The 22116-nt window shown below is 41.1% G+C and overlaps 1 protein-coding gene across 2 annotated transcripts in view; it reads left to right on the plus strand.

Moving 5' to 3' along the window:
• The window catches only part of CD58 (CD58 molecule), a 23655-nt gene extending 1881 nt beyond the window's left edge, over positions 1-21774 (plus strand). The window contains exons 2-9 of one of the 2 annotated variants that reach the window (XR_015285393.1): positions 7794-8087; positions 8730-8984; positions 10894-10992; positions 13289-13348; positions 13510-13566; positions 16236-16338; positions 17729-17797; positions 19577-21774. Coding sequence is in view for 1 of the 2 variants with exons in the window: in XM_086884083.1 (XP_086740209.1) it covers positions 7794-8087; positions 8730-8984; positions 10894-10992; positions 13289-13348; positions 13510-13566; positions 17729-17797; positions 19577-19590 (848 nt within the window). In the remaining variant the exon portion in view is untranslated. The remainder of the gene's footprint in view (positions 1-7793; positions 8088-8729; positions 8985-10893; positions 10993-13288; positions 13349-13509; positions 13567-16235; positions 16339-17728; positions 17798-19576) is intronic. The other variant, XM_086884083.1, reaches the window with a different exon arrangement.
• Positions 21775-22116: the final 342 nt, after the last annotated feature.

Genomic DNA, 22116 nt, shown 5'->3' on the forward strand with positions numbered 1-22116 from the left:
CTAAGAGAGCACTGGGGGTCCAGGTGTGCAGGGATGACCAGTGGAGAAGCCAGGACATTGCACACCTGCATGAGTCTGCCCATGTTAAACCTTAGCTGCAATTTCTTATCTCACCTGCAGCACTTTTGCAGAGAGTTCTAAATGAGTGTGACTAAGGTATGATTAACTGGGCATGTTCTTGTAATTTTTTCTGTGAGTCAAGACACTTTATTACCTTGCTTTAAGTTGGCGTGCTGCTGCTGCTGCTGCTCTGCATGTCTCAGTCCACCTACTATATAGACTTACATAGAAAAAAAAGATTCCAGGTTCCAAAGAACATAAAATTTAAAGGAAGATGTGATGGTACTTGGACAACTGGAGAGGGTAATTGTGGCGGCAAGTATCATAATGTCATCCTTTAATGAAAAATGTAGGTAGTTCTGTTGTCTTCTCTGTAAAACTTTGATTCGAAAGTGGTTGGTTGGAGCAGGAGATCAGGAATGCAAACCCTTTACTATTGTTCACTAAGCTAAATAGGCATGGTTTCACACCATGGTTTTTTTGTAAGCTTGCATTATTGCTGTTATTTGTATGTTGACTGTGTGTAAATGTTTAGTGTTAATTTTAACAAAGTAAAATAATCTATCATCTCTCTATGTGAAAATTAAGACCATGAAAGGCAGACTGATCTGCCCAAGTACATGAAGTAGATCGGTAGCTGTTCAACTTGGCATGCAAATTTCTATCCTTGCAAACACCTGTTCTAAACACCAGGATGCTGTTGGAAGATCCTCATCCTTTGTCAGCCTTCTTCTCCAGAATCCTTTCTCCATCCAAGTTCAAAGCACTGCATTTATCCCATTCACGTTGCTGAATGTCTGGAGTAGGGGAGAAGATCATTCCCCTGTGGAAGCCAGAAGCTGCAGTGTAGCTTTGGGTGTCTTCAGAATTCCTACTCGCCACATGGCGATTCCTGCTTTTCACAATGCCAGGCCAAGTCAGTTTTTTATCTGAAGGAACCTCAGACTTGTCAATTACAGCAAAAAAGCCCCGCCTCAAGGCTGTGGAAGGACTTTGATTTTAGACCTACCAAGAGCGTGCTTCTTCAGTTGTTGGAGGTTCAAGACAAAACTCTGTTCAGATTTGGGACTCTGGATGTTGTATGTGGGGGGGAAAGAAAGTCAGTGTGGTATTTGTGGCCTAGTTTGGTGAAGGAACCCACAGAGAGACCTTTGTGTCCTCCCTGTGGAGGAGGTGGATAAATAATACCACACCAACAGGAGGATCACAGTGCAAGCCACACCTGTGGGGATGTTCTGTAGCACTGCAGATGGCAGCCAACTTCTATTTGCTTTAGCTGTGTCAGGATCCTGCCCCAAAAGCAGAGGGGATATGGGAAGCAAGCTGGATATGTGAACTAGAGCACCTAGAAGCAGTCTCTGTCTGCTGTGAGGCTCATCTGAAAGCTACACAACTTTGAGTGTTCTGAAAACCCTTTGTTATGCACTATTACTGCCTTCTAGTTCTTGCATATTTAGATGGATTCCTTACTGCCATTTCCACTGTGTTTGCATTAATGGTTGCATCCTTTCTCATCTTACCTTCTTAATAAAAATTGAGTTAAACTGAGAAAACTTGGTTCACCTAAAAGCAGAAGTTGCCTCTCCAGTGCTGAACATAGACTGACAACCTGAGAGCTGATAAAAGTTATTTTGCTTTCATACTTACTTCTGAGAGTGACCAGCATAGAAACCAAACTTCCCTCAATATGGCTTTTTGTGTCATTAGGCAGTTCAACAAGTATGGGCTAGCTTTTATTTTTTTATTATTATTTTTTAATTACCTGGATTTTTTTTTTCCTCTATATACACAAATATATGCTCCTTTCTACATTTTTATTGATCAGAAAAACAACTGGGATTGCTCAATGTTTCTTCTGTGTCTCTGCACTCAGTGAGAGGTGTTGTGGGAACCACACTACAAGGCATTGTGATGAATGTTGGAAAATCTTGACACGGAACAAATTCTGCTTGTTTATGGAATGTGATTTTTTTGTGTGTTGCTAATAGAAATGATTAAACGTACATTATTTAATTTTTTTTAAAATAGTATAAATGGAAATTTCAGTTGTCAGCACTGTGAAGCTGACACCTGCTTGTGTTATCCTGTCTTGAATCTTCCTGAATAAACAGGAAGTTATAAATTCCTCATACAGGGAAAAAAAAATCAAACCTCTGCCCTCTGGTTAAAAACTCTTGATAAGAGCTGAGGTTGTTATGTCATATCAAAACCAAAATGAAACAATATTTTTTACCAAAAGGAAACAATATTTTTGCCTTTGCTATTTAACACTACAGGATGAACACAGTGACAAAAATTTATGATAGTTTCTTGCCTTAATGTGATTAATAGTCTTAGACTTTAGAGAGCCAAGATCACCTCTGCATTGCATATACAGACTCCTTTGATCCAGAGGATGTTAAAGGTGTTCATAGAAAAAGAGAGAAAGAAAAAAAGAAAAAGTGGGTGTAAGTTTGTTTATTTTTGTTTTTTTCCTTACTGGTACTCCTTTCTGCTTACAGCCTCAGGAGAACCTCTTGGCGCTGTTGAGGGTGGTGATAGAGTGTTTGTAAGAGACAGAGGTGGTAATTTGGAATCTGTTTAAGCTGGTGTTGTCACAGGTCGAGAATAGTTGCTGTCTATAGCATCAGTTTGTGCCATCCTTTAGAAGTAGAACTGCAAAGATGATCTGGCTGAAAATGAACCCAACTGAAGGAAAGAGTTACCAAGACAGATTATTCCTCAGTGCTGTTGATCACGGAGCCTACATGAAGACTGTGCTTGTACAGCAAAGGTAGTGCTGCTGTCTGGACACTGGGAATAAGTGACCAGAGGATTTGGAATCATAGAGTGGTTTGGGTTGGGGGAGGCCTCAGTGACCATCCAGTTCCAATCCTCTGCCATGGGCAGGGATATGTTCCACTAGACCAGATTGCTTAGAGTCCCATCCAGACTGCCAGGGATGGGGCATCCATTCTCTGGGCAACCTGTTCCAGCATCTCTGGACTGCTTTCAAACTGCTGCTTTTGTTCATAGTTCAAGGCAGGCTTAAATGCAAGTCAGTTCTGTCCCTAAGCAAGGCCTAGAGACTGTAAATAATCAATAATCTGCAGGACACAGTGATCCTCCGTAACAGTTAACCACTGCTAAAAGTGGTGATTCCCTGTCCTCTCCCTCCCTTGCCTGTTCCAGTGGCCAAACACCCTCTGGGTGAAAAGCCTTTTTCTAATATCCAACCTAAACCTCCCCTGACACAACTTCTGACCGTTCTCTTGGATCCTGTCACTGGTCACCAGAGAGAAGAGATCAGTGCCTGCCCCTCCTCTGTGCTTTTACTCTCATTCTTCTGCACTTAGCTCACTTCTGCTCCATTCCATGCACGAGCCCCGGTGTTCCCACAGTGAGTCACATTCTGGAGTTAGAGTCCTTCTGTGTGTTCTTTTCCTGTTTCTTTAGCTGGAGTGGGGGTGTGTGTCAAGTGCAATCTGTCAGCAGATTGTTCTCTCTGCTTGCCTATTTCACTGCAGGAACAGGCAGACAGAAAAAGGGAGAAGAAGGAGTAGGTAAGTTAACCCTGTGTTTTTGGTCACCAGCATAGTTTAAAAATAACTGGGTAACCTCTACATGGGAATGCTGCCTGTTATTGGGCCCTTGCTGAGGGATATGACTGGTGTGGATTTTGTGGTGGGGAGGGACCCAGGCTTGTTGGTAGGTACCACCCTTGGGTCCTGACTTTGCTGATTGTAGAGTTCTGTAGATGCAGCCCCATATTGTCCAGGGGAGGAACACACATCTGTGAACGTGCTGCAGTGTGCAGGAGAACACCTCTGTTTTGGATGTTACATGTGGGATTTGCATTCATTCCTGCACAAGTCTGATTTTATCTTGCAACAGCCTGGGCTTGTTGTCAACCACATTCTCTCTCTCCTGCCTGTAGCTTTTGCCTGTGTTTTTACACCATGGGTCTAAGTGCTTTCTTACTGGAGTTTGGGAAGTGGGTTGTGTTTGTGACCTGTGGGGGAATTAAGAGGACTATGGTTGGTGAGTATTCTCATAGTCTGAACATTTATTTCAGGGTTTTATGCACCTGGTGGTTTTGAGGATTGGGAGGGAACGTAAATGTCTGCTGATTACAGTTGCTGGAGGAATTAAAATTTTTTAAAAAGCTGAAGCGAGGGGTAGTTGGCAAGTTACAACAAATAAGAAAAAAAATCTACTCTTTAGAAAGCCTTACTCCTGAAGCAAATAGTTCATTGCCATAAACTAATTAATAAGGTCTTTTCCACTCATTTTCACCAGGTGGAATGTTAGTGTCTTAATGATAATAGGAGAACCTAGCTGCTGCCTATACAGACCTAATATATACCTATGCATTTCAAATATTTGAGACCAAAAATATTAATGTTAGCATTAAAAATAAAAAGGGCTTAGTTTACAGATATTCTCCAAAATAACTAGGCTTTACATCAGCTCTAAGAAAAATAGTGAAGAAAGTCAAACCAGGTAGAGAAATACAGTAATGAAACATTTATTGCTGGTAAAGGGAGTATTAAGTTCTACTTAGTCTGAACTGGATATGGATACCTTTAACCTGCTAAAATGCTGAAAGAATCAGAATTAGTCTGGGGGGAATTAAAACTCGAATACAGCACTGAGTTGTGTGGGACTGGCTGCTGGAGTAGTGGGAGCAGAAGATGATGTAGACAAGGTGAAGTGGTGGGTTTGCAGAAGAGGCTTTGCCCACACAGTGTTAGCTCCTCTTTATCTGTGCCACTTTGAGCATGTGATTTGACTGGAAGGGAAGAGCACAAAGACTTGGCATAAGAAGGAATTTGGTGTGGGTTTTAGGAGATACAGGAGCAGGTAGTCTAGTGGTTTCTGTAGAAGCTACTGGAGGCTTTAGCACAGCACTATTGTGTTATGTGAACTTTATCTTGGAATAACAGGGAGCAAGAAAGCAGAGAAATGAAAGAAAAGGCAGTTCTCACCTCCCAGAAAGGGTGTGTGAGAGTGTTTGGTTATCACTTCTCCCTCTTTGCTCACCACTGTGGAACAGGAAATATGTTTCAATATAAAATGAAGCAGAAAAGAGGGTGAAGGGTTTCTTAGGAATATAGAAAGCATCATGACATATGCTTCTTCCAGAAGCTGAAAGATGTGTGGTTATGACCTCATGCAACATTTCTGTATGATTTCTTTGAAAAAACAAAGCTGATGCCACTGAGTGGGAGGCTTCTTCATGTTTTCACTAGACCAGTGAAGCAGGGAATAAAACCAGAGACTGGATTTTTTAAGGTGGGAGGGAGATGACAGTTATCCTTGAGGAATAACCTTTTCCATGTCTTGCTGCTGGGAGCCCTGAATGCCTTTGGGCAGGAGCACATCAACTCCTTGCTGCCAAGCCTTTGTTTCACCAGCCAGCAAGAAGAGAGCGTGCTGAGGACAGCAGTGCCCCCCTGTGCTATGTAGAACCCATGGAGAGAAAATGTGGGTTTTTCTCAGCTCTGCTTTCCGTCAGTCTCACTCCTGGGCTTGAAGAAGCAACAATTTTGCCCTCATAACTCCAGCCTAGCACTTATGACCAAATGAAAGAGAGTTAAGACGTGGAGCATTTGGCTGGATCAACACCCAAATGTAGGAAGTTGTAAGTGGTTGCCTGAGCAGTGGTGGCTGTCCTTGCTCATGTTCTAAGTGCCCAGCAAGCAGCTGCTGTCCTTGCTGAAGGCTCTTGTCAACAGCCACTGTGGTCTGGCTTCACGTTCACGTCAGGCCACCACAGCCTGGTTGTGTCTTTGAGCCAAAACAGACACATTCTACCTTCTAGAGGTAGAATTGCACAGTGAGGAGGGAGTTTTTCTCCAGACTAGGAATACTATAGGTCCTTAGGCAGTGAGTGATGACTTCTTGAGGAATATGCACTCCTGGAAATTGTCTTTATAAAACAAAGGTTTCTAACAAGACTCCAGGCTTCGTCAGATCAAAAGAGTGTTCCATCCTACCCAGCATCTTGCAATCTTGTGGTCTCCAGACACAAAGTCTGGAGTTTGTGAGTTCTTTTCTCTTCTGGAAATCATTAATTGAGATAGGTGGAAAGAGATGCTCAAGTAAAATGTTTAAATCTGCCTGAACAGGGTAGAATACAAAAAGCAGGTAGGTTGTGTTGACAAGATGTGGGATTTGATAGCTTACCCCGATTACTTCTACAACTCCTGTGCCTGGAAAAGGCAACTCTATAAGTGCAGACAACAAGAAGTTGCAACTCCAGTGGTGTGAGAAGAGTGCTTTCATGGGTAAATTGCAAGGAAATTGGATATTCCATGAAAAGTAAGGCATGGAGAAGACATGTGTGTGCAGTTCTCCAGCCAAGCATACGGAAGTGAGTTTCTATTGCATGTGTTCATTGTCCTGTCAGAGAAAGTCTGTGTTTCTATGGTGTGGAAGAAGAGCTGACGAGCTCTGTCCTTTGCCAGTGGGAAAGGAAGGTCTAGCTGACCTTCTGTTTGTCAGGATGTAGGAGTTGGTGTGTCCTTAAACTGATGCCATTTAGGAGTAAATAAAAATGATAAAACCCAGAATACTAGCTGTCACTTGGACCCAGTTGGCTTGAGGAGTAGACATCTGTAATATTTGTTTCACCATACATAGCTACTGTTTAAGGGGAAGTTTTACATGGTGCAGATTGGGAATCCTGCCTTAATATGAGACCTCATTTGCATCTTAACCATGCCTTTCCTTCAACTTAGAAGTAAAAAGTTACCAGCTCCTGTGGACCAAAATCCATTCCTAAATGTAAGTGTAACTTGATACCAAAGTGTTTTTGTCCATGTTCCTGTCTGCCATGGCAGTGATCTTGAAATTCTTTTAGAGCCATTTGGAGCTATTTGGAAGTGGGAGGTCTTTGCTGGAGACTGGAGCAGAGACACAGAGATGCTGATGGTTTAAAGGTTATGATCCCTTCCCTACAGCAGGATTTTGTCTGTTAGATCAGCTGTTTGTTTTTTTTCCTCATAAATGTAGCTGATTTCAATGAAAAACAGGGAAGAACTCTTATCTCTCTTCTGTTGTGTTTTATTTATATTGAATGCCAAGACATTTTTAGCAGAATGTAATTGACTCGAAATGGAGAGCAGTGGAGGTCTGAATAGCTTCATCCTTGCTGGGATTCTGTTTCACATATATTGGCTGTGAAATAAACTTGCTTAAGTGACTTTTCAAGGGAAATCCCTAATACCCCCATGACTTCAGAGCCAGGTGCGTTGGACTCAGTAGAAGTTTTGCATCTGAAGTGTGCTTTTTACTAACTGTGAATATCCATACTGCAAAAATTGCAGTTTATTTGATCAGCAGGAACTTCAGTCTGAGTGTTCTGCAACGAGATGCTAAAACAGATTTTTGTGGTGGCAATTCTTCATTTAATTATTTTTCACCAGCTCATGGGCAGGAGGCCTAATTCAAGTGAACAGAGGGAAAGTACTGAGGATAGAGGGTCTTAGGATAGGGAAGATCATTGGGGCAATTACTCTGCTTGGGACCAGAATGTGGAAACTGAATTCTTTTGCTGTGCCTGTCATACCATTGTGCTGACAGCCTGGGTTTGGGTAATTCTTGACTGATGTGTACCTTAGTTTGCAACTTTGTGATGTACTTCTAACCTAAATTTGAATGTATCTGACATTGCATATGGCATTAGCCGAGCAGTGTTTTATAAAATAATTGTTGAAGTAACTTCTTCTTTTTCCCCCCTCCCCTTATAGCACACATCTACTGTAAGGATGTAGTTGGCATCGTGGGAGAAAATTTTACTTTTCCAGTACAAGCAGACCAAAAAATAGTGGAAACTGTCTGGAAGAAAAACAAGGATAAAGTGGCTGAACAGGAATGGCAAAAGAAACCGACATATTTTGGTCCTCTCAGCAACAGGAGTGTACTTACAGAGAATGGATCCTTGACTATAATTAACTTGGAGAAGGATGATGCTGGCACATATGAGTTACAGTACTGGGATTCTGTGAAAGACCACTACTCAAACTTTGTACTTGTTGTGTTAGGTAAGTACTGGAAGAACTGCATAAAGAAAGTGAGCCGCTACTCACTTTAAAATGTCTAGAAAAGGCATTGTATATTTGCCAGGGAAGCAAACAGAAATAGAGGGGGCTGTTCTTTGTCTCTATTTTTGTTTTGAACAAATTTTCAAAGGTGGCATCTCATTTGTGTGCCCATCATTACTCACCTTGGGATGACTTCTAGGACATGTGTAGATGGCACGTCACACTTTCAAGCAGACAACCAAACTTTTTGAGCAAACTGACCAGGTAATGCCAGGCATTATGTATCTGTTAAATATATTCCTGCAGGCATATTATACATGCCTGAATATCTGTGGCATCATCCTGTGCAGATCTACTCAGCCTCACTAGCAGTCTTTGGGCAATATATGTGATCAGTGTGTCGATTAGTCCTATGGATGGTGAACCATGAGGACTCTTGGACTAGGCCTGGGAGAACCACAAACACATTCAGAAGTCAGGTCACTTTCAGAAACACATTTCTTTCTCATGCACATGTGGACATACCCCCACACTTCTGCCTGTGCACTCTCCTGCTGCTTTTGTTGCTCCAGCCCTTGTCCTGTGCTGAAATTCTATATAGTTTATAACTAAAGTAATACAGAATGTTTTCTCTCCTTCTAGATTCCCTTCCAGAACCTGAAATAAGTTGCAACACCAGCGATGTTGAACTTTTATTAAACTGTATAGCACATTTCCAGAGACCTCTGAATTATGCTTGGAAGCTCAGTAACAATCTACACAGCTATCAGAACCAGAATCTTTCCATCCCTTTGGAGAATGTTGATACTACCACCAAAGCTACATGTATCATTACATTTTCACAAACGGAAAGAAGCTCTGAAATCCCTTTGACTCAATGCCTGCCAGAAGGAAAAGGTAATAAATGTGTCATGTTGCAAACACAAGTCTGAGAGGCTTGTTTGGGAAACAGCATGGCCTTTGCAAGATTTCTCTTGACTTCCCAGGAAGTTGAATTTAAAGAGTATAAAGCAAAAGTGATTTGTGGGCTAAAAATGAGTATAAAGTTTGTGAAAAGTATGAGGATGACAGTTTGATCCCTGTAAAAAGATACTTTTTTTGGGGATCTCCACAGAATAAAACCTTTAGCTGTGATTTGATTGAGTAATAATAAAGCTTAGAAGTCTTAGAAGATCTCTTCTGAACCTTCTGGCCTTATGTAATTAATGCTAACAACTTGTCTTCTTTATACTGATCTCCATGAATTGGAGTGAAACTATTCAGCCATCACTTAGTAGCCATAAGATAAAATAATTTCTCATGTAGCATGTGCACGAGTCACAGTCCATGACCACAGTTCATTCCTCCTTCATAGAGAGGTATAAGATAGAAAAGAGGGTTTTCCTCCTGTTGCTTATTGCTTTGGGACAGACCTCAGCTTGAGGCTTGAACTTTTAGGGTTTTTTTTTTGAACACAGAGTAAGAATATGTTTGGAACCATCTGGTTTGTAGGGTGCATAAGGTAGTCCCTAAGTGGCAAAAATTCTCATTTCTCATGCAAAAATAATTGTCATGGTTTACTAGCAGAGAATTCTTCCTTTACTGGAGAAACTTGTTAGAAATGAGGCATGTAGTGGGTTGACCTTGGCTGGCTGCCAGGTGCCCTTCAGGCTGATCTGTCACTCCCCATCCTCTGTGGGTCAGGGAGGAGAAAATATGACAAAAGCCTCATGGGTTGAGGTAAGGACAGAGAGAGGTCATTCAGCCATTACTATCAGAGCAGGATAATGAGAAACAAGAGAAAATCTAAAACACCTCCCTGAAACCCCCTCTTTCTTCCCAGACTCAGCTCTGCTCCCAATAGCATTACCTGATATTGGTAATGGTACCAATGAGCGGCACAGGAGGATGGGGAATGGGACTTGCAGTCAGCTGTCAGCTCATTACACACTGTCCTTCCTCCTCACACTGTCCCCTGCTCCATTCTGGGGTCCCTCCCACAGGAGACAGCCTCCAGGAACTTCTCCAACATGAGTCCTTCCCAGAGGCCACAGATCTTCACAAACCTCTCCAGCGTGGGTTCCCCACAGGGTCTCAAGTCCTGCCAGTGAACCTGCTCCAGCCTGGGCTCCTCTCTCCACGGGGCCACAGGTCCTGCCAGGACCCTGCTCCAGCGTGGGCTTCCCATGGGGTCACAGCCTCCTCTGGGGATCCACCTGTTCTAAGTGGGGTCCTCCATGGGCTGCAGAGGAATCTCTGCTCCAGCACCTGCACCTCCTTCTGCACAGACCTGGGTGTCTGTTGGGCAGATTCTCTCATGTATTGTCACTCCCCTCTCACCCTTGTTGTTGTTGTCCAGCAGTTTTTCCCCTTTCTTAGAAGTGGTATCCCAGGGACACCACCGATGGTCTCTGCCTTGGCCAGCAGCAGATCCAGCTTGGAGCCACCTGGCATTAGCTCTGTCTGACTGGGGGCAGCTTCTGGCATCTTCTCACAGAAACCATCAAGACCTTGCAGTGCAAACCCCATACACAATAGTTGCTGAAATTTCATTTATTTGAAATCTGGCTGAGTCTTTCATAGGCCAAGAATTGGAATAGCCATTGCCTTTCAAGTGGTGATGTGCCTTCACTGAAATGAGGTACTTAACATGTAACTGTCCTGGAGATGGCTTCAGGTTTTGCTAATAACTGACTCTGGTGCACTGATTTATTGAGGTTGCTTTTTAAAAAATAGCTATAAAACATATTTGGAGCTGTATCTCCACTGAACTAGTGTATCATACAGTTGCTTTTTAACTAACCAGTCTTTTTATTTTTTTTTAAAGGAGACAGTTCTCACAGAAGAAACAGAGTTATTTTAGGAACTTTATTCATTACTGCAGCTGTTATCCTAGTATTAAGCCTAATATTTCTACACAGGAAAGGTATGTATAACACTTCCTAACTGAGCTTTATGTGATTCCAGATTATGCTTATCTGAGGTTCTGTAGAATGTATGAAAATTTTTGGCCATCAAAGGTTTTGTAAAAACAGTAGAAGAAATAAGTCAAATTTAGGCAAAAATTAATAGATTTGAAGGAAACAATGTACTGAACTTTCTTGCATTCTGACACTGGGCTCTGAGTCCTAGGAAGCACTGAAGTTTCTACTTGCATAGTTCTCCTTCAGACTGGGTGTTTCATTTACAGTGTTTCTAAGTACCAAGTATTTGTAGCCTCACCCGTTCCTACCCGAGTGTGTTTTCACAGTATTTTTTGAGAGCATTATAAAGCTGCCCTCAAGATCACATTTACTGTTGGGACAGACTTATACCAGATCTGAGTATCATATGCCAAGTCTTATCTGACAACTCAGTGTGGTCAGCTGATAAATGGGACCTTCTGTGCTTCCTGGAAGCCTGGATTGCCATCATCTTGGAGTTTTGTTTTTTTTTTCCATCCATCCCTACACAGATTTCAAGTATCTTCTTTGTAAATCTGACATTTTAATCAGAAATAGTAATTATAGGCTATCACTGTGTATCTTTTTCTACCACATTTTTGGGTTTCTGTGTTAAATTGTCTTCTGATTTGAAAAAGAGGAGTACACCATCTTTTCTCTTTGTGTTGGAGAGAGTCCCAAATAGGAATACATTTATTCATCCTATGCATGCTCTGCCTGCAAGATTCATGTTGACTTTCAGATGGGGCCACATGCAGGGTGAAGAGTACTGGATGCATCTCCCATCTGGGAAGGACTAATTGATGATACTCTGATCAGGACATAAGTAGATGTAGATTGCATGTGGACCTTTTACTTTCCTGTTCAGTGTCCATTTAGTTTCTGTTTTCATGGAATCATAAAATAAACTAGGTGGGAAGACATCTCTGGAAGTTTCATCCAACTTGTTGCTCAAAGCATGACCAACTTCAAAGCTAGATCAGGTTGCTTAAGGCCTTGTCCAGTCAAACTTTGAATAGTTCCAAGGGTGGGAATTTCCCAGCCTCTTTTAGCACATGTTTAAGTGCTGAATCACTCTTGTAGGGAAGGATATTTTCTATTAGGGATTGCCCTTTGGCAACCGGTAACCAATGCTTCCTGGCTTTTTGTTCTGTACCTCTGAGAGGGGTTTCCTTTGTTTTCTCTAGTTAGTTGTATACTGCAGTTAGACGTCATCCTCTTATCCTTCCTCTTGAGGCTGAACAAACCCAATTCTCTCAGCACCTCCTTGCACAGCTCCTGTCCCTAGACATCTTGCCCTGTGGACATTTGCTGGAATAAGTTCAGAAAGATGATGTTTTTACATTAACTGGGAGACTAAAACTAGAGAGAGTACTCCACATGTGGTATCCCAAATACTGAACAGAGAGGAGGAGTTATTTGTGTTGATGGGCTGACTGTGTTTCTGTTAACACAGCCCAGTATTTGGAAGCCTTCTACTGCAAGAGCACATTTTTCTGAGTAGTGTTGGGCTTTTTCATGCTTTCAGGCCTTTTCCTGCAGAGCTGTTTCCTAGCCAGGCAGAGCCCAGCCTGTAGTGGTCCATGGGGTGACTTAAGAGATTCAGGACTTTGTTTTTTGCCTTTGCATATCACATCTTTTCTGCCAGCATGTTTCTCCAGGTTGTTGAAGTCAGTTTGAGTGGCAACACTGCCTTCCAGCATGTCCCCTACTCTTCCCACTTTGATGTCATCTGCAAACTTTCAGAAAGTGCCTTCTATGTCCTTGTTCATGTTGCTGGTGTTAAACAACACTGCTGTTGCTGTGAATGCACAAAGAATGTCAGTCAAAACTGATCATCAGTTAGAATCAAAACAATTCATTTGCTTCCCTTGAAACAATGAGGGTTTGAACATACAAGAAAATAAACTTGTTTTAGCTTGGTGGGATAAGCATTGCACAAGTGTAATCAAACAGCAGAAGTTTGCTGTTTTAAGCACAAGACATATTATCGGAAAATTTTAAAGCTCCACCTTAGATTTGATGTGTTCTGACTTGCTGTTGCAGGAGATCCATTCTGTTGATCTCTTACTGACTGTCTTTCCCTCAAAACAGAATTTCATTCTATGTTCTTCCTCCAAGTCAAGTATTCAGTTGCATGTTCTCAGTGAAATGCATTTTTTTTTTTGGTTGGGGCTTGGAGAGGGGGATGAAGTGGACAGAGGCCGTAAACAAATTTTTAAAGGTACAATACTTTATTTCTGAGTAATTTCTCCAGGTATTCTATTTATTTTTGTGCAGGTAGAATTAAACTTAAAACAAGAAGAACTTCTCAGAATAAGAGTCCAGTGAATGGATCAGGTAAGAGAGTGTCACAAATGTGTGGAAATCAGACTGGTACTTGGTCTGGGCTTGTCAGTTTTTATTCTGTGTCAGTGCAGTCTTTCATTGGAGAGGTAAAGTTGTTTTCTTTCTGTGTAGTTACTTTTTCCCCTTTCTAAAACAAATTAATTTGTTTATAGGAGAACAAGAGCAACTTTTCCCTGGGAACAGCCAACAACAGCCTAACTCAGAGGGAGGTAAGAAATCTGTATTGGGGTATTAATGTTTTTGAACACCCGCTCTTGGTTGGAGCAGGGAGTCTGATTTGCTCTTTCCTTTTGTGGCAGGGTCTGAGCTTTTGAATTGGTTCTCAAAGTGTGCACATGCATACTCAAAATCTCACTTGATGTCCAATATTGGATGATTATAGGGACCTGCACTTAGTGAATGTGTTAGTGGGGCTGACAAAGTTACTGACAGTGAATAGCCTGAGATTTTCCTGGTCAAAAGCAGTCTTTGGAGGTGAATTACTTTTCTAACAATGGAGAACTGGGGCTGGTGTCAGGATGAGGGTTGCAAAAGTGCATGCTGTAGGGCAATCTGTCATTCCTCTCTTGCTGTCCAGATCTCTGCCTGGGCTTCTGCTGTCCATTCTAATCTGCATTGAGGATTTTTTTGGTTTGGTGGTTTGTTTTGGTTTTTTTTTTGCGTTGGTTTGTTGTGGATTGTTTTCCTAATGGTTTTGTTGGAGAGTTTTTGGTTTTTTTACTTCCTTAATTTGCAGCAAGATTGCACTGTTTTCTGGCTTCTTGTGTGTTGGGGTGTGGAAATCACTTCCTATGCTGAGCAGCTAAGGAAGGGGACAACTCCTTTAGTCTATGCCCCTTTCATAAGAGTGAATTTGGCTACCATTTTCTAGCTTTAACATGTATGAGTTTTGTTGTTAGGATTGTGGTCTGTTTTTAGGAACCAAACAAAATTAACCCCCAAGGCAGTCAAGAAGACTGGGGAGAGCAGGGGAAGATTCTTAAGACATGTTCTGTTACCAGACCGAACATTGTTTCAGTGGGGAATGACCAAAGCTCCTGCATCAGGTGGCAGGCTCAGTGCCCTCCTGGAGTCTTCTGAGTGTGCCTTCATGTAGGGTGCTCAGTCTGGTGCCTTTCATTTGTTACAGCTGTGGTTCTAGCCCATGGTTCAGAGACTGCTGAAGTCGAGACTGTGGATGAAACTGAGAGTGAGAAAAGGAGAAGGATGGGTAGGAAAAACCCCCCAATAACCCCCGCAAAAGACCTCATTTGGTGCTGCACTTAAATTTGCTTTAGAATGTTTCTATTAAAGATTCTTTAAGGTCTGCAAAGAGGAAGGGTTTAAAGTTACAGTGTTAGTGGAACACAAAGATGAAGTAAAAAAAGTAGATGCAGATTCTCTTCTCAGCTGTCTCTGGCTTTTTATGGCAGATCTGTGCAGCTTTACCAGTAGATCTACTTCAGCAACACTTTTGTAAAGTTGTAGGCATAAATATAAACCTTGTTGGTCATGGTCTGGGACCATAAGTGGTTGCTGGAGGGAAGTTGAATTTAATTGTGAGTCCTTAAAGTGGCATAACATAGTGGTTCACAGGATCATCTCTTAAAAATGAAATTGTCACTTTAAGGCTGAGTTGCGTATTTTGCAGACTGTTCTGCTACCTCCATACATATTTCAGGAAAAGGATTTCTGTTTTCTTGCAGCTGCATTTTCACACATTGTTTATTGTGAGAATGAAGAGTCTGAAACAGGTAACTAGTGAGATGGAGCCGTAGAACAGAGGAACATGAAGGGGGGAAAGTAATTTTGCACATGGCCTTTTGCAGTCCAAGCCATATTAGCATGTTCTCAGTATAGAGTTTACTATTCCCCTTTTGGCCTAGAAGAACCTATTGCCTTAGGAACAGTAAATGTTGATGGGTAGATCACTAGAAGACAAATCAGAAAGACCTGGAGGCTGTGTTTGGTAAACAGCACAGAGCAAACACCTTGGGGCTTCACCTTCCCTCTTGATATGATGAGAATGATGCTACTTTTGCTGGGTTTGCAGAGCATTTTACCATATATGGGAAGCAGAACTAAGCATGGAGGCAAGATAAGAGCCTCAGCACACCCGTTCAGAGATTCAGCTTGCAAAATTTGTATTAGGGAGATGAAATGTGCTTCTCTAAGGAATGAAGCCTGCTGTATCTTCCACTTGCTTTATGCTTTAGGAAAGTCTTTTGACTGCATTCATCAGGCAGTTAAGCAAAGCTCCAGTTTTGTTTTCTTAGTTCAGTCACTGTAAATTTCAAGGAAGTTCTGGGACTTGTATTTTTTCTAGAAGTTCTTTTAACTCCAAAGGGCTAATGAAATTGAATATTATTGTTCAAGTCAAGAAAATGAACATTATTGTTCAAGTCAAGAAAAAATGTCAGTTTTTTTCCCCGGTTGGTTGCACTAGTGATTCATTCACTCACTAACTCTTCCACCATTTTCCACAAGTAGCTGAAAATAAGGGGTTGGAAAAGTTTGGTTTCCCTTTCCTATAAGGGAAAAAAAAATCACCAATGATGACAGTAAGGAAAAGGAAACTCAGAAAAAATCAGAAGCCCACAGAGTTTGCTGCTTATTCTTCCTGCATGTATTGCAATGGGTATAGAAGAGCTTTCTTTCATCTGAAGAAATAGAGATAGTGTAGATGATGGTGAAGGTGTGGTGCACTGCAGAATTGTGTTATCCCTTGTATAACTATTTCCATATACATAGACATGGGTATGGGAAAAGGAGGCTTATTTTATGCCTGTCTTAAAGAGGAAAGGAAACACACAGTTCAGGTAAGAGAAAAATCAGATCCATAGGTAAAGATTAGTTTGGACATGAGATGCAGAAAACAAAATCCTTTATTTTGTTGCAGAATAGAACAGAAACATCAGGAAGGGGGGTACACCTCTGTGCAGTACACCCAGCAGCACCTGTGGGAAACAGTCAGTCACTTCTCTATGGATGGGAAATAGTAGGTAGGCTATGAAATGTGAGTTTCATATTTCATATTTCTCTGAAATGTGTGTACAAAGCAATTTCAAGCAGGGCTTTTGCTGATAGCACAGCAGTACTTAACTTGCAGAGGAGAAGGTGTGCTCTGAGCCCTGGGCTGCACAGAGCAGTGGCCTGTGCTGGGGAGGAGCAGAAGCAATGGAGTGTGCTCCTGAGGGACTGCAGTTGTTCTCTGGTCTCTTTTCAGACAGACCAGAATGAGGATGACAGTGCCCTGAAAGACAATCAGATAGTTAAGAATGGTGTAAATCAGGAAGGCCTGTTCTAGGGAGCAGTCAGTGCTACTGACCCAGTAGGCAAACTGGCCATGATTCCTTCATAGAATCATAAATCTGGTGAGTTGGAAGGGACACATCAGGAATAACTCCAGCCCCTGGCCCTGCAGATGACACCCCAATCAATAATCACGCCATATCCCTGAGAGTGTTGTTCAAATGCTTCTTGAACTCTGTCAGGTTTGGTGCTGTAACCACTTCCCTGGGGAGCCTGTTCCAGTGCCCAGCCAACCTCTGGGGGGAAAAATATTTTCCTTGATATCCAAACTAAACCTGTCCTGACTCAGCTTCATGCCATGTCCTTGAGTCCTGTCACTGATCATGAGAGTGAGGAGATCGTTCCTGTCTCTCCTCTTCCCCACACAAGGAAGCTGTAGACTGTGGTGAGGTCTCACTTCAATCTCTCCTCCAGGCTGAACAAACCAAGTGACCTCAGCCATTCCACAGAAGGCTTCCCCTTCAGAGACTTCACCAACCTCATGGCCATCCTTTGAATGCTCTCCAGGAGCTTTTTAATGTTATGTATATTTATTTTTTTATATTTTACATTGTGTATTCATGTAGAGCTGTAGCTAGCAACTCAGTCTGGTGCAATAGAGCCATACCTCGAAGCTGAGCAAGGCAGGGGACTGTATTTGTCTTCTTATCTCTCTGCAGACATCTTAAAGAAGAAGAACAGCAGCTTGCTGGCCAACCATGCAGATGACCATGGCATAAACAAAATATATTTCTAATATATATAAATAAAAAAAAGTGCCTGGGCCATGAGCAGTCTTTGTTCAGTGTGACTTTTGCCAAATGCCACCTAATGGGTGGCACCATGGGTGCTGAGTGCTTCCTGTGCTTGGCCTCTACGGCATGTGTGAGGGACTGTGACGAGAATGCAGAGTCAGGAAGGGAGCAGAGAAGGGAGGCATTGAATGGTGATCCCATGGGAGTGGGACATGTTGGTCAGGGTTACGATTGTTGCCAAACAAATGGCCCAAATCTCAGTCTGATTATTCTTGATCCATCTGGGGCAGAGAGGCAGAGTGTTGTGAGGTCCAGGATTGTCTGAGTATTGACTTTATCCTTGCAGAAGTGACTCAGGATGCAGGAGGTGGAAATGGGGAGCCCCTGAACAACTCTTCCAGCTGCAATAAAGAAGGTATGTGAGCGTGAAGCTCTCTGTCTGGGAGTGTGCTGACTGACACAGAGGTTGACTGTGAATAATTTTCCTTTCTTGGAGAAAAGAGGAAAAATGTCATTTTGTCCATCATACAGCTCTTACTTGGGTGGTGTAACTGGGCATCTCATACTGGTTTCTGCTTTTTGTATTGTAGGTGAGTGGTCACCAAACTTTTTGTGATTGTCTACCACATCAGTAAAATACTTTGAACATGCACACCCAATTTATGTATATTTATAAGTTAGATAAAATTATTACCATACTGAAGTATTATATACATTATAAAACATACACAAAATAAAAAAAAAGTCTAAATATTATAATGATAAAGTAAATACTATTTTTCTTTTTAAAATTTTATTACTGGTGCAAAAATACTTTTTCCCTGCACCACAATGGATTGCCTTGTGCACACCCACTTTGGAGCCTGCTGGTGTAGATAATCCATTTAAACATTCTCAAAATGCACAGCAGTGTGAAAGCAAGTGGCACCTTACTGCTGCAGAGTTGTTCTGCCAAGTTCAATACTTCTGTTGAACTACCAGCCAAGCAATCACATCTGGTTTATAAATTCTAATTCTAATATAAATTCTGGTATTTGCTGAAAACAATGTTGAAAAGAGATGTGCAAAAATCTCCAAATGTGAGGAAACATGGATGAATGGAAGAGTAGGAGGGAATTAGGACTGAATATAAAAAACCTGACTTGGTGATGCAGACAAAACTGCTGATGAATTGATCATGAAACCAGGAAGCAGACTTAGAACTGGCTGTGTAGCTGCAGAGGAAGCTGTGGTGTGTCGTAATAACTGAGTCAGATCCTGTTTGTTAACAGTGAGCAATACTGAAAGCCAAATGAAATAACTCTGTCTATTCCTGGTCCATGTGATGTGCTGTTTTGCTGGGCTAAACTCTTCTCCTGCCTCACCTTTAAAGGTTTAGCATCTCAAACTGGTCTGTTATGTCATGCTGAGGTGCCAGATGCAGCCGTGCTTGCTTTGGTGCTGCTTGCAAACCATGTGAGAACAGAACATTTTGTGTGTTTTGCAGGGGTATGAAATGCTTATCCCTGAAGATATAAAGTGGTAGAACCCTATTTCATATTCAGACCTTTTCACTGCACAGACACAGGAAAATAGCACACACACACACACAAAACTGGCTTTTTGATCATGTTCTTTAGTATCATCATGTAATCTTGAACTTCCTGCACTGTAACTTCCATTTGCCTTCAGTCTTCTTGCTTGTCAAATAAGAGCTGTATTTTCAGCCCTCAAAGGAGAAAACTCCAAAATCACCTGACATTACTGTGTGTAAGAAATAGGAGCAGCAACACATGCATGTCTGATGCACAGCTCATACTGAGATTATAGACATAAAATGTTTGGATAAAAGTGTTGTCTTAATTACCTGATTCTGTGATCCAAAGTCATGGAGTCAGAACAATTTCAGAGGTTACCAGCTACTTAACAGGTGGGTGGCAGTAAGTACTAAATGTTCTAAATGTAGTCCAGTTGCAGAGGAACATGCCTAATCATAAGCAGGTAATTTGGATAAAATGTTTAGTGGCTATCAAATATCATTGGTCATGTACCTGCTCTGGCTGGGTTGTTACGAGTCATGTGACAGTGTCTGGGTGCATCTTCACAGCACCTCATTAGTATTTAAAGCTTGCAGTATTCTCATGTTGCTAGTTCAATCTCTAGAAGAAAATACATAGTAATTTACCTGTGTGCTTCTCTTATTCTTTTGTTTCAGATGTTAAAGCATAAGCAAATAATTGCTTTGTTGCCCAAACAAATATGGAAGAGAAGCAGTAGAATTCAGTGATGAAGGAGGTACCACCTTTTCCCCTGAAGGGCTTCCACAAGCAATGAAATTGTCAGAGCTTCATCAAGACACACTTTGAAGACAGGCTGAACTGTTTCCAGTACCTGTTTTAGTTTCCTCAGGAAGGAGAGCCTCATTTTCTAGTGCTACTATTTGAAGACAAATAGGCCAAATCATGGACAAAATATTTTGAATTGTTTTGTATATGGTTTTAACAAACAGTGCCCTACTAACACACCAAACCTTTTTGTAGTTGATATTTAGAGATTTACAAAGTTTTATATATTTGCATGAATGTGGACAAATCAAAAATGGATCAGCTTTCTACACACTTTTTTATCAGTGCCTTTTTGCATCAGAAAAAAACCTTCATCCTTCAGCAGGCCCAGATAGGTGGAAGGTTACATTTTCTAGTCTTGGTTCTAGACAAAGCTATGTCCTGTAGTTGCCAGATGCCTGGCAAATTGATCATCTCCTCACAGTGGTTCATTCTGTGATAAAACTACATTTCAGCTCATTGTTGCACTGGAATAAAGCTGCTATTAACAACAGTTTTTGGCTTTTCCTAAAGCTTTTTATATTTTTTTAACTTTTAAGACTTTTAACTTTTAAGACTTTTCTTTTTAAGCCTTAGCTCTTTACATTTTTCTAAGAATGTCAGTTCACTTCTAGTCATTTATAGGAAATAATAGTATGTTTTTAAGTTGCTTGAGACTAGAACAAAAACTTGAAAACTGAGACAATTTATATAATGAAGCTCAAAAACAATTGCAATGAAAACAACCATGCATTAATGTTTAAAGAACATCAAGCTATGGAGTGTTTTTCTTTACGTGTACATGCTGATTGTTCAGTTGAAAGCCAGTTCATTTTTAACTTGGTATGTGTAAAGAATCATGAAGGTTTGACACTGGTAACCAAAGATTAAGAAGCTTCAGCTTTCTTCTTGTTTCAATTTATGCCCTTTCCACTCCCACAATTTCTTCTGCTACTTGAAGCTGTACTGCATGAGTGTACAGATTGTTCACTGTACAGTGTACAAAAGTTCAAAAGTAATTTCTAGTAAGACTAGAACTTTTACCTCTACTGCTGTCTGTAAATATTTATAATTTATTAAGAAAATACTCAAGATGTAAGAAACTTTGTCATGTCTATTTGTAATAGATATATGCAATTTTTATTTATCGTTAAGAGTTACTAACTGATCCCAAAATAATCAACCCGAAGTGATGTATTTTATATGTTTTTTCATTTGTTTGTTTTGTTTGTTGTTTTTTGGGGGTCAGTATTCCTGACCCAAGTGTCCTTCTCCATTCCACCTTGAATGAATTTATCAGGATAATGCTGTCTTAATAACTTTTTAACAAGTCTCCACACAAAGATATCTTTTGTCGTGGTTATTGTGGTAAAAGTAAACCTGTAGTTTGTTTGCCTCCTTGGGCAAAGTCCTATTTTTTGTTATTAATGTGAGAAATATTTGTTTAAAAATGACTGGTGGAACTGTCTGAAATTGCTTCCAGAAACCTTGCCAGTTTGTGTAATGCATTCATCCCATGCAATTTAATACTAAACAACACAGAAAGGTCTCACATAGTGTGGTTTTGAAAATTATTTGGCACTTGGTGTAACTGACATTGTTTCCAAAGCAAGAAGCAACATCCTTCAAAAATAGTAAGCAGTTGTGGTTAATTAAAATTGCTGGAAGTCTTAAGACTGGTTTGTGGAATTTTGGAGCTTGATAGAAGTAGAAAAACCCATTTACATGGCAGGCTGACATAAGAGCAAGAACTACAAGCTCTACAGTCTCACACTGCCAGCTTTCACCCTTTTACCTTGCACAGTTTCTTCTGTGCATGAGAAATTTCTGGTAGAAGTGCAAACTACAGTTTTCAAAGTAACAGTGAAGCTTTTTTTTATTATTATTGGTATGGTTGTTTCTCTGGGTTTTATGAGGGGTAGTTTTGGTTTTTTTTTTCCTATAAGGGTGTGAAGTCAGACATTTGGGAGAATAAATTCACCTGACTTCCTGCTGGTTTTGGTGACAGTATTTGCAATGCCATTCCCTATGTCCTTCTCTTCAAATGTCTCCTCAGTAACTAAAGAATAAACATTTTTTTTCTGAGAAAGGCTTGTGTATGATCTTACTTTGCAGTGAATGGAAAAATAGGCAGTTTTCGATAACAGAGAGTAGAAGCTTGCTCAAAATGCCGTTATTTTTGACCTGTGAACAACTTGAATCCAGGAAATGCTGACTGTATTCCAGGAAGTGAGCCCTCCAACATCTTTGAAGCTGGTGGTAAGACCTGTTTTAGCTAATAAGTAAACTCACAGTGAGTAGAAGCTGCTGCTAAGTACCTGTGCTCATAAGACACAGCCTGACTGATTCCCTGGTCCTGACTCTCCTTTACACTAGCTTTAACCTATGAAAGTGGTGCCTGCAGGAGATGTGGCTCCTAATTAATCCCAGA

This window comes from Cyanistes caeruleus, chromosome 3, assembly GCF_971803275.1.
Source record: "Cyanistes caeruleus chromosome 3, bCyaCae1.hap1.1, whole genome shotgun sequence".
Lineage (NCBI taxonomy): Eukaryota > Metazoa > Chordata > Aves > Passeriformes > Paridae > Cyanistes > Cyanistes caeruleus.